This window comes from Artemia franciscana, chromosome 19 (assembly GCF_032884065.1).
Source record: "Artemia franciscana chromosome 19, ASM3288406v1, whole genome shotgun sequence".
NCBI classification, from domain to species: domain Eukaryota; kingdom Metazoa; phylum Arthropoda; class Branchiopoda; order Anostraca; family Artemiidae; genus Artemia; species Artemia franciscana.
Genome location: NC_088881.1, coordinates 22126929 through 22139697, shown reverse-complemented (window position 1 = coordinate 22139697; position 12769 = coordinate 22126929). Strand labels below are relative to the sequence as shown.

The 12769-nt window shown below is 36.2% G+C and overlaps 1 protein-coding gene across 7 annotated transcripts in view; it reads right to left on the bottom strand.

The window, feature by feature from the left end:
* LOC136039419 (protein CLEC16A-like) overlaps positions 1–12769 on the bottom strand; it is a 162798-nt gene that overhangs the window by 43143 nt on the left and 106886 nt on the right. For all 7 annotated transcript variants that reach the window (XM_065723151.1, XM_065723149.1, XM_065723153.1 and 4 more), the window contains one exon: positions 311–761. In XM_065723151.1, the coding sequence (XP_065579223.1) occupies positions 311–761 (451 nt within the window). The remainder of the gene's footprint in view (positions 1–310; positions 762–12769) is intronic.

Genomic DNA, 12769 nt, shown 5'->3' with positions numbered 1-12769 from the left:
GGAACTTCAGGCATAACGAGTTATGTGAAGAACACGCTAATGAACTTTACTTAGAGCTTAGTGTATTTTGGTAACCTCTTTATTAACTTGCTTCAGGTAAGAACTTTCACGTTTCTCCATGTTTGTTATAGAAGGCAGGAAGGCGTTATAAACCAGGCTCATGTTGGAAACAAGTTTCACATCATTTCCAGCCACGTGGCAAAACACCCAGTAGCTTTATTTCTTCATGCTCTAGTAAAACTACCAATAATACGTTTCTACTTAAATGACTTTAAAAAAGATCAACAGCACTATTAAAGCAAAACCTTACCTTCATTTGTGCTCATTGAATAGAGAAGGCAGAGAGCAAAAAGCGCTACATAATCCGTGTCATTGACGTCTAAACAATCAAATATTGACTTCAAAAATGGTCTGTCCATAAGACCGAATTGGCCTTCATCCAGTGATAGCTGGTGCGTTTCTTTAATCATCTCCTTTTCTTCATCTGTTATGTTAACTTCAAAGCCAGGATGACCATTTGAGCTCATTGTCATAACACTTGGCTCAACTCCAGTTTCGATTTCAGAGTCTCCTTCACTTTCATCGATGTTTTCAGATTGAAGACTTCGAAATTTTTCGAAGTAATCATCGCTAGTATCATCAGCTTTGCCGTTGAGTATAAACCAAGCAAGAGTTCGAACAAGAGGTCGATGCTTGAGAATGACAAAAACTTGCGTCAAAAGAAAGAGGGCGACGATGCGGCTAACGTGTGGTCGGGAAGGCTGAAAAAAAGTTTCAAGTCAATTCCGTTTCCTACAGTCTTTACAAAATTCCTATTTTTTCATCTTGAAAAACTGCTGAGCAACCACGAAATAGTTTATTCTCTGCGAAACCGATCTTTGAAGTGTTGTTGAAATGATGTAACATAAAAACGAATAATTAAAAAAAGAAAACAAGTAATGACAGTATTTTCTTCTTCTGTAATCAGGACTAAAACACTACAGATCTACTAGAGGAACTTTGAAGGTTGACACAAAAATTATGTAGTCTTAGCCAGCTATAAGCATTGAAGGGCCAGATGAGACTTTATAAGCAAGCAATAATTTTCCCCTTTTGTGTGTCTAAACTTTCTATTTTAAACTTGTTAGTTAACTTTTTAAGTTAAAAGCCGGTCAGGATTTAAAATAAGAGCTCTGAGTCAAGATGTGCTTCTAAATATCAAAATTCATTAAGATCCGATCACCCACTCGTAAGTTATAAATCCCTAATTTTTTCTAATTTTTCCTCTCCCTTTAGCCCCAGATGGTCGAATCTGGGAAACCGACTTTATCAAGTCAAATTGTGCTGCTCCCTGACACGCCTACCAATTTTAATCGCCCTAGCACGTCCAGAAGCACAAAACTCGCCAAATCACTGAACCCTCTCCCCAACTCCCCCAAAGAGAGCGAATCCAGTACGATTCTGTCAATCACGTATCAAGGACATTTGTTTATTCTATCCACCAAGCTTCATCCCGATTCCTCCACTCCCAGTGTTTTTCCAAGATTTCCCCCTCCAACTCCCCCCAATGTCAAAAGATCTGGTTGGGATTTGAAATAAGAGCTGTGAGACATGAATTCCTTCTAAAAATCAAATTTCATTGAGATCCGATCATCTATTCGTAAGATAAAAATACCCCAGTTTTCACGTTTTCCAAGAATTCCAGTTTCCCCCTCCAACTCCCCCCCAATGTCACAGGATCTGGTAGGAATTTAAAATTAGAACTTCAAAGCACAAGATCCTTCTAAATATCAAATTTCATTAAGATCTGGTCACCCTTTCGTAAGTTACAAATACCTCAATTTTCAAAATTACCCCCCGCAATTCCACCAAAGAGAGCAGATCCGGTCCGGTTATGTCAGTCACGTATCTTAGACAGGTTTCTATTCTTCCCATCCAGTTTTATCCTGATCTCACCGCTTTAAGTATTTTCTAAGATTTCCGGTCCCCCCAACTGCCCCCCCCCCCCAATTACGCTTGATCCGGTTGAGATTTAAAATAAGCGATCTGAGTTACGAGGTCCTTCTAAACATGAAGTTTCATGAAGATCCGATCACTCCTTCGTAAGTTAAAAAAAACGTCATTTTTTCTTATTTTTCAGAATTAGCCCGCCCCCTAATAGAGTGGATCCTTTCCAATTATGTAAATCACGTATCTAAGACTTCTGCTCTTATTTTTCCCACCAAGCTTCATCCCGATCCCTCCAATCTAAGCGTTTTCCATGATTTTATGTTCCCCACCCCAAACTTCCCCCAATGTCACCAGATCCCGTCAGGATTTAAAATAAGAGCTTTGAGACACGATATCCTTCTAAATATCAAATTTCATTGAGATCCGATCACCCCTTCGTAAGTTAAAAATACCTCATTTTTTCTAATTTTTCAGAATCAACCCCTCCCCCAACTACCCCAAAGAGAGCAGATCCGTTCCGGTTATGTCAATCATGTATCTAGGACTTGTGCTTAATATTCCCACCAAGTTTCATCCCGATCCCTCCACTCTAAGTTTTTTCCAAGTTTTAGGTTTCCCCCTCCCAACTCCCCCCCCCCTCAATGTCACCAGATCTGGTCGGGATTTAAAAGAAGAGCTCTAAGACACCATATCCTTCTAGATATCAAATTTCATTGAGATCCGATCACCCGTTCGTAAGTTAAAAATTCCTCATTTTTTTAATTTTTCGGAATCACCCCCCCCCAACCACCCCAAAGAGAGCGGATCCGTTTCGGTTATGTCAATCATGTATATAGGACTTGTGCTTATTTTTCCCACCAAGTTTCATCCCAATCCCTCCACTCTAAGTGTTTTCCAAGATTTTAGGTTTTCCCCTCCCATATCCCCCCTCCAATGTCACCAGATCCGGTCAGGATTTAATATAACAGCTCTGAGACACGATATCCTTCCAAACATCAAATTTCATTAAGATCTGATCAACAGTTCGTAAGTAAAAATACTTCTATTTTTCTATTTTTTCCGAATTAACCGGCCCCCCACTCCCCCCAAGATGGTCAAATTGGGAAAACAACTATTTCTAATTTAAGCTGGTCCCGTCCCTGATACGCCCGCCAATTTTCATCGTCCTAGCTTACCTGGAAGTGCCTAAAGTAGCAAAACCGGGACCGACAGACCGACAGAATTGGCGATTGCTATATGTCACTTGATTAATACCAAGTGCCATAAAAACGAATAAGAAACTACAAGGATTTCACATTATACTGCATTCCATTTAACGAGAAAAAATGGGGCTGACGGTAAACCAATTGCACCAGAGATATTTTTGTACCACCGTAAGCAAAATATTAAAAGTCAGGGTCTCTAGCTTAGCACAAAAAAATAAATCATTTGCCTACCTATCTGTCGGTTCGGTTGGCAGATAGTTGTTAGCAAAAATACAAACAAAGATTGACCCAAAGGAAAGATATATAGTAGTAATGATAGTACTGCTCTCCAATCAAAAAACAGTGTATCTACACTTTCTCTCTATTTTGATTTAATGATGGCTTCTCGCATAACTCATCGCACTAAATCGATTTGTATTTAGTAAATACTGCTGGAGCTATTGTATCTCCTATGGTTGCCTAGGTTGGCATTTCAACTTAACAAGTGTGTTTGCTGCTTCACCTGACTCTAAAGCAAAAATAGCGTATATGAACGAAACGCATCAAAGTTCACATATACCAATCAATTCGGCAAGAAAACTTACGTACGAAGTCATCCTTAATGAAAAACAAACAAGGAAAATCTGTTTTCTTGAGAATATAGCCTAGCTCTAGCTTTAAAACTTAAACAAACAGAAATTATTCCATTTTAAGGGTGGCTGTCCCCTCCTCAATACTTCATTCTTTACGATAAAGTTTGACTTTTTCCCAATTCATTAAGAACGACTCGTGAAGCAAAAGGCCGCTTAATTAGAATAAGAAGCTTTATAAAGTACATAAATAAATTTAGCGTGAAGAAAGAGGGGTGAAGGAAGGGGCAGTCACCCATATAATTAATTTATTTCTGTTCGTTTAAGTTCTGATGTTTCTCCTTCCTTTCAGCTGGAAAACTTGCTTTTCTTATTTTGTTGAAGTAAGAAATGAGATAGTGTCAGAGCAAAGTTTTGTTTCTACCGTCTTGTTCCACGAAACATTTGGGCAACTTTTGCCCAAAGAGGATCAAAATGCAGGGAGTTGCAAATTCTGATATATCCAATGGATTTCTCATGGTTTTATACCCTCAACTGGAGGTTTTGAGCCCCCCCCCACCCACATCTTAAAAATGAGGAAGACCACTTCTAAGCATGTTTAGTATACATTTCATTATTTATTTCTAATTTTTTTTCTGCCAGGGCTTACAGGTTACCGCAAGATCGCAGAGACATGTTTAATGACTCATTTAAAATCTACTGCCTCTTTTAAGTTCGTCTGAATAGATCCATCGTGAAGTGCCACAAAGCACCTTCCGGAGCTGAAGGCCTGTTGAGGATACAATAATAATTTTTATATTATTAATAATAGTAATGTATTTTGTATATTTATATAAATAATAATATTTATAGAATATTATAATGATGATATTTATATAATATAAATAATCATATAATAATATTTACAATCCCCCTTCTTGTATACCCGTACCCTCTGAGCCCTTCAGTAAGCAAAAACTGAAAAACTTTTATGGAAAAAAACTGCGAAATGAAAAAAATGTCCTTCATTTATTTTCATTTTTCATGAAAATAGGTGAATTTCTCATGTGCAAATGTTTAAAGCCACCCCTGACAATATTTCCTTCGGACCCTTTAGTTATGAGATAAGGTTATAAATAACTCTCGGGAAAGTTTTAGAAAGGTAAGACGTAATACCTATATTTGATATCATATTTTAAACAAAAATCCATACTGACTTCTTTAACATCATTGCCTAAACTGAAAAAATTGTAAGGTTTATTGTGTATATTTAAAAAAAAACGAAGCAAAAAATAATTTTAAAAAGACAAAGTTCTCTTTCATGGAAACATAGAACGAGGTTGAAACTAAGAACGAACAAGAATTACTCCTTCACAGATTATCGCAAGATACATCTACAAAACTAGTTTAAAAAGAACAGACTCGTGATATTTTCCAATATCTGTAGAATCTTAAAAACTAGCACTTTAATGAAAACTGAGTTTAATTGACGTTTTTTAAAGGATTATAATTGCATGCTAAACGTTATCTATATCACAGTCGGTGAAAGACCATTCAGAGCCTTATAAATTAGTCTTCTATTTACTACAGGCTAGTTATGGGATTTTCCACTCTTAAGAGAATATCTTGTAGATTATGTCTTGCGCAATTTGTGGAGCAATAATTTTTGTTCGTTTTTTATTGATATATTTTGCGTAACCTGTGAAGCAATAATTTTTGTCAGGTTTAATTTCAACTTTGCTCTTTGCTTCCGTGAAAAAAATATTTTTTTTTTTAAGAAGTAATTTAAATAATAGCATTGGATTGCAAACCAATTACATCTCGTAATCATATTAATAAGAAACTTATATTCAAAAACTGGGTATTCAGCTGATATTTTGGGTGTCATTCGCTACTCAATACCCTATTTCAAGAAGAGTTATGTTGACCTTTCTATATCATCACATAAAGTACACACAAGACCGCTATGTCAGGTTTATTTTCTGTGTTAAAAGAAGAAAAACTGTAAACTTATATAAAACAGAAAATCTCTGGTAAAAGTAATAAAAGTAAATAAAAGTAAAAGGTAAAAGTATAAGGAGAAAAGTTGAAACTTAAAACGAATAAAAATTATTGCTTCAAAATCTATGCAACATATGAAACTAGCTCAATATATCTATGATTTTGGAAAACTAGCACTTTAATGAAATCAAAAACCACACAGAAAAACAAGAACCTGTTTTAGGAGGAGAAAATTATTTAAATAACCAGCAGAAAAAAGGCTAATTTTTAAACCTGTCAGTAGTCTGGGGACATGAGGGACATGTTTGTCCTTTGGTGTCCAAAAAGGCCAAAGACATTCAGGCGTAGCTTTCAAAGAAAGTTTAGGGGAGTATTGAACTAGAAAACAAAAACGTTATGGGCATGGAGGCTGTCAAAAGGGCGCAACTCAGGAATGACTGAGGGTATTAAGTTGGAATTTTCAAATAATGATGAGAGGGGTGATAAACTGACAAAAAGGCAATATTTGCACACCATTATTACTACTACTACTAATACAGCTACTACTACTACTTCTACTATTTCCACTACCAGCGCTACTACTACAACTACTGCTTCTGAAGTACGCGAGTACTACTAAGAATGAAGATATTAAGGAGAAAGTTCGAGGAAATGTGGAGGGGAAAGTTAAACTAAATCAAGATATAAATTGTGCATACGGATTATCAAAAGGAGGCATCAAAAATATCTTAGGAACGGCTTGCCGTATCAAGCAGGAAGTCCCAGGGCATGATGAGGGGGATATTCAACTAACCAAAAGGCATTATGCACATAATGCTACTTCTACTACTGCTAAAAAAAACACTACTACTACTACCACTACTACTACTAATATAATATAAGTACCACAAAGGCTAAGGATATGAAGGATATGAATATTGAGGGGAAATTTGAAATGAATCAGAATACATTATGTGCATGCAGATTGTCAAAAGGGCTTATCTCAGGAATTACATAGGGTATTAAGTTGGAACTTTCTGGGAATACTTTGGGGGAAGGTCAATTGACCAAAAGGAAATATTCATTCTGCTGCTAATACTACTACTACTTCTTCTTCAGCTACAACATCTATTGCAACAACTTCAAAGACTAACTTTGTTAAGGTTAAAATTTCAGGGAATATTAAGGAGGAAGTTGACCTAAATCAAAAAACACTATGGGCATACTGGTGATCAAAATGACATGTCGGCAATACCATAGCAATGGCTTATAATATTAAGTTGAAACTTCCAGCGTTTGATGAAGGTGATGTTCAACTTAGCAGAAGGCATTATGTGCATACTACTACTACTGCTACTACTGTTAGTAAAACTACTAATCCTACTACTACTATTACTGTGACTATTACTACAACTAGGGCTAAGGGTATGAAGGTGAAAATTTCAGGAAATATAGAGTGGGATGTTGAACTGGTTTCATACAGACTGTGTGCATGCAGGTTGTCAAAAGGACGTATCAGTAATATCTTAGCAAAGCTTGGAGTATGAAGTTGTAAGTTATAGGGCTTATTGTGCAGGATGTTGGATTAATGAAAAAGCAGTATTCGCATGCTATTACTGCTACTTCTTCTTCTACTACTACTGCTGCTACAACTATTACTACTGCTGCTACTACTAATGCTAAAGTTAACGGTATTCAGTTGAAAATTTAGGGAATGTTGAGAGAGTGTTAAACTAAATAAAAACGTACTACGTCGATTAAGGTGGACAAAGAGACGTACCAGCAATGCCCCAGGACCTGTTTACGGTATTAAGTTGGAAATTTCAGCTTCTGTTGAGGGGGATGTTGAGAAGAACAAAGGTACTGTGTGAAAACTGCAACTAATGCTACAAAAATTACTACTATCTCTACTACTGCAGCTAAGGGTACTAAGGTGAAGCTTTCACGTAATTTTTAAGGAAATGTTGAACTAAATCAAACCCAATGAGCATGTAGATTGTCAAAAGGGTGTACCAGCAATATCTCAGGAACAGATTAGATTGCTACCTTGAAACTTTCAGGGTATCTTGAGGCGGATTTTGAACTAACCAAAAGGCATTATGTGCATGCTACGACCTAACAAACAATCCTTAATCAATTTCTCACTTGTCTTTGAATTCTGTTCTCCCAATTATTATAATAAAAAAAAAGTAAACTAATTTTGCAGAACTTTGGAGCCACTTAAGTAAGAGAATGATAATCTATGCATCTACGAAAGATCCATATCGTTTTGATTTCCAACAATGTAAGCATTACAGCTATGCCAGCGTCTCTGAAATGTTTTTCAGTAAATAAAGAAATAGCCCCTCTCAACCTCAGAGTGGTTGAACCACTTATTGGCAATAATTAATATGTGGAACAGTTTCTATTTTTTACCTTAGTCTTGAATATAATTTGGTTAATGTAATCCTAAGATCTACAGTAATTCGTGTTTTATCTTAAATTTGCTTAAATTGCAGCCTCTGGCATATGCATCAATTCTTTCATGCCCTTTTCACTGCCAGGTTTGATTTTTATACTATTATCGAATGTGTATATTCGATATATATATATTCGAATATAACATTTTTCCCCGGGGTTGGGAGGAGGCCAACCCCGGAAGCATAGTTATTTGGCCTTTGACAATTTTAACAAAATGACTATCTAAAAATTTTGTCCGGATGCCCTTTGGGAAAGTTGGGCGTGGGCTAGTTATCTATTGATGACTTTGGACTCTTGAAAGAGCTAGAAGTTTAAATTTCCGATCGAATGAGCACCCTCCAAAGTTAACAAGACCACCTCTTCAACAAAAACCTTAAATTCTAATAATGGGCAACTTACTTATGTTACAATCCTTACCCCTGGGGCTAGGTTGGATTTCTCAACTCCCTTAGTTATAGTAGTTTGGATTTTGGACTATTTTGAACTAAATCGCTATTTCAAAATTTTGATAAGATTCGTCTAAGGGGAAAGGCACAAGGGGGGGGGGGAGGGGCTTGTTACTTTTTGATCACTTTCGATTCTTAAAAACATACAACTTACATAATTTACAATTCTTGTCCCAGGTGATAGGGAGCATTTCTCAACCCCTAAATTATACTAATTTGAATTTTGGACTAATTTGAACAAAACTGCTATCTCAAAATTTTATTGGGTGTATTTGGGGAAAAAGGTGTAGACAAGAGGGGGGGGGTAGATACCCTCCGATCACTTTTGATGACTCTTACAAAATGTAACTAGAACTTTAGATTTCCGATCAAATGAGCTATCTCTGAAGTTTATTCAACCACCCTTTACATAAAACCTTATATGCCCCAGGGGCGTAGCTTACAACACTTACCCCCGGGCTCTGGAGGGTTGTATTGATTTCGGAGCAGTGCTGTCACTTGCTTGAAGTACTTTTACTTGAAGTACTACTTAAGTAAAATTTTCCATTACTTGTACTTGTACTGGTACTGAAGTAAAAACTCTAGGGTGTACTTATTACTTGATACTTAAGTAAGATTACGAAATACTTATTATTTAAGATACTTTTAATGTACTTGTTTTTCAAATACTTTACCTTTGACAGGAAAATTTTGTGCGTGTGTGCTTTGGCAATGTACAAGAAAACATCACCTTTAGATTTAGAGCAAACTCAGATATAGCTTTTGTGTGTCTGTGCTTTGGCAATGTACAAGAAAACATCACCCTTTAGATTTAGAGTAAACTCAGATATAGCTCCATGCCCTATTTTTGGATATGAAATAAGGTATTGTTTTTGACGAAAAAAAAATATAGTACGATTAACACTTGGTTTAATTCTTGTTTAAAACTTATATAACAAAGAAAATTGAAATTATTTCACAGTTCACTGGTCGACAGTGAGCTAAAATCCCTTGTTTTGTGCTAAATGTTGCATACTGTAGTCAATTTGGGCTTATATTTCTGACATTAGTGTTTAAGTTTTGTCATCTCGTCAACTGAACCAGATTTCTGTGGAGCAGTGCTTGGGGTTTAGGGGGGTCCAGTGCTTTGGTGAATTCGGTACTTCTGGACATGCTAGGACAATGAAAATTGGTAGGCGTATCAGGGACCTACACAAATTGACTTGATAAAGTTGATTTCCCCGATTCAACCATCTGGGGGGGGGGGGGCTGAAGGGAGAGGAAAAATTAGAAAAACGAGGTATTTTTAACTTGTGAGTGGGTTATCGGATCTTAATGAATTTTGATATTTAAAAGGACCGTGTGTCTCAGAGCTCTTATTTTAAATGTCGACCAACATCAAGCCTCTCATTTTTCTTTTAAATTAATCTATTGATTCTTATAATTTTGCTAGAGCTCATGCCATATGAGCTGTTGTCTCTTCTGACCTCGTCACAAGTGCCATATAAGCTCTTAGCTCTTGTTTCATTCCTTTTTTCTCAGAAAATTTTCGACTTAGTCTCATAGTTTTGCCACTTCATGTTGTGAAAACTGCTGCTAGAAATAGATAGGTTGCAACTTCTGCTGTATTGTCTTCTAGTATATTTAAATGTGTGCTTGCATCGTACCTGCGTCCCCTTAAAAGTTCCATTTCTTACGGTAATATTGGTTTGTCTTCTGTTGCATATGCAGACGACGTTCTTCTTGTTGCCCGGACTTGCTGTGGATTGCTTTCCAATTTTACTGTATTAACCAATGAGCTATCTAAGATTGGACTGTCAGTTAATGTGTCTAAATGCGAGTTTATTGGTTTTAATAACCCTTATGCGGTCGCTCCATTCGTTGCTGGGACTGCAATTCTGCCATGTTCTTCTTTAGTTAGTTGGCTTGGTCTGTGTTACGGTCCAACACTTTCCATTACCTTTTCATCCCTAGTGAATCAAGCCGTGAAAAACCTACGCGTCGCTTACGGAAAAATATCCCCAAGCAAAAGCCGTTACAACCGCAACGGTTTGTGCATGATTTATAACGCTTATTGCGCCCCTGTGCTTTTGGGTTTTTATCAGGCATGGCTCATCTGTTTCGTAAGAAATCCCCATACTCTACGTGCGGCTTATTTCAGATATCGTAAAATCCTCCTTCGGCTTCCTAAATGGCACCAAAACAGAAAAAACTCGATTTGGTTTAATAGATATGCCTTCTTGGATTCGGTCTTCCAGTGATGATTTATGTAAAAAGACTATCTACATTATTCACGTTTACGACCCTCTGCAGCCTTTTTTCCATATTGATACTGGTTAATTAGTCCATGGTGTCTTTTGTTAGTTTGAATTTTTTTTTCTTGCTCTTTATCGTTTTTGTTTATTTATAATACTCCGTACTTTGTGTTTTTTTTTTATACTTTTACGGATAATAAAGTTCGTTCATTGATTCATTCATTCATTCTGCAGTTTGACCATCCGTATGGAATGGTCTGAATCAGCGGACTTGCTGCAGGCCCGTGATTTTATAATATATGTTTGTAGGGAGTTTTACCGACCATCTGAATTGACGACACACCATGCGACTTGCTTGAGTGAGAACCAGCCATAGGATATAGATGCCATACATTTTCATAGCGTGTCTGAAATTTAACTTGAAAACTTGAGGCAGTTTCCTTGTAAAGGTGCCGAGGGCGAGACATGCCTTCAATTGATTATTGATTTTTGATTATTGAGTTTTAATTTCTCTTGTTAAAAAAGTCTGCAACTGACTCACTTGACTCCTTACTTTTAAATTTGAGTTTTTTTTGTTGCTAAGGTTTTTACTTATTGAATCAGAGAATGAACTACTTTATTACCTTTTATCTGTTTTAAAGCCAATTCAATGTTTATTTTTCTATTTTCAATATTTTTTCCACCATTCCGACGTGTTTCAGAATAACCCTGTATTTTTTCAAACGTGCCAGATTTGACTGAGCACTAATCGCCAGAAGTTCAACTCTATGTGCACTGTATTAATCCTTTCATGTGATCAGTCTGATCCAATCAGAAGTTTTTTGACTGTACTTAATTGTTTTGATAGTCTTTTTCTTTCACGCCGTTGTGTTGAAAATTGGTTCAGATTATTTTTTGGACTTCGTTGGGTGTCTACAAGCCAAACAAGGGAAAAAAATATTTTCAATATTTTTTTTTTCATCATTCCCACATGTTTCAGAATAACCGTGTATTTTTTCAAACATGCCAGATTTGACTGAACAGTAATCACCAGAAGTTCAACTCTATGTGCACTGTGTTAGTCCTGTCATGTGATCCGTCTGATCCAATCAGGAATTCTTTGACTGCACTTAATTGTTTTGAAAGTCTTTTTCTTTCAAGCCGCTGTGTTGAAAATTGGTTCAGATTATTTTTTGGACTTCGTTGGGTGTGTACCAGCCAAACAATGGAAAACAATACTTTCAATATTTTTTCCATCATTCCCACATGTTTCAGAATAACTCTGTATTTTTTCAAACGTGCCAGATTTGATTGAACACTAATCGTCAGAAGTTCAGCACTACGTACACTGTGTTAATCCTGTCATGTGATATATCTGATCCAATGAGTTTTTCTGATCCAAAGAGTTTTTTGACTGCACTTAAATATTTTGAGTCTTTTCCTTGCAAGCCGTTTTGTTGAAAATTGGTTAAGATTATTTTCTTGGACTTCATTGGGTGTGTACCAGCCGAACAAGGGAAACGGTTAAAAACGATAAAACAAAAATTTTGGTTCATGATTAAGATTTCCAAGAGAGGAATGACAGGCGACCTTTTTTAGGCAAGGGAAGGGGCTAAGAAGCCTTCAGAATGGCTTTAAAAAAAGGTAGCATGGGCTTTATATTAGATATATATATATATATATATATATATATATATATATATATATATATATATATATATATATATATATATATATATATATATATATATCAAACAGTTCATGGCAACGAACTGTAGTAAGGAGCGATCCGGCTCAATAGTAACCGAAACTCTTACATCAAAAGAATCGCATTTTAATGCTGATTTTAAACATACAAGTTTCATCAAGATCAGTAATACCCATCAAAAGTTACGAGCCTGAGAAAATTTGCCTCATTTAAGAAAATAGGGGGGAATACCCCCTAACAGTCATACAATCTTAACGAAAATCACACCATCGGATTCAGC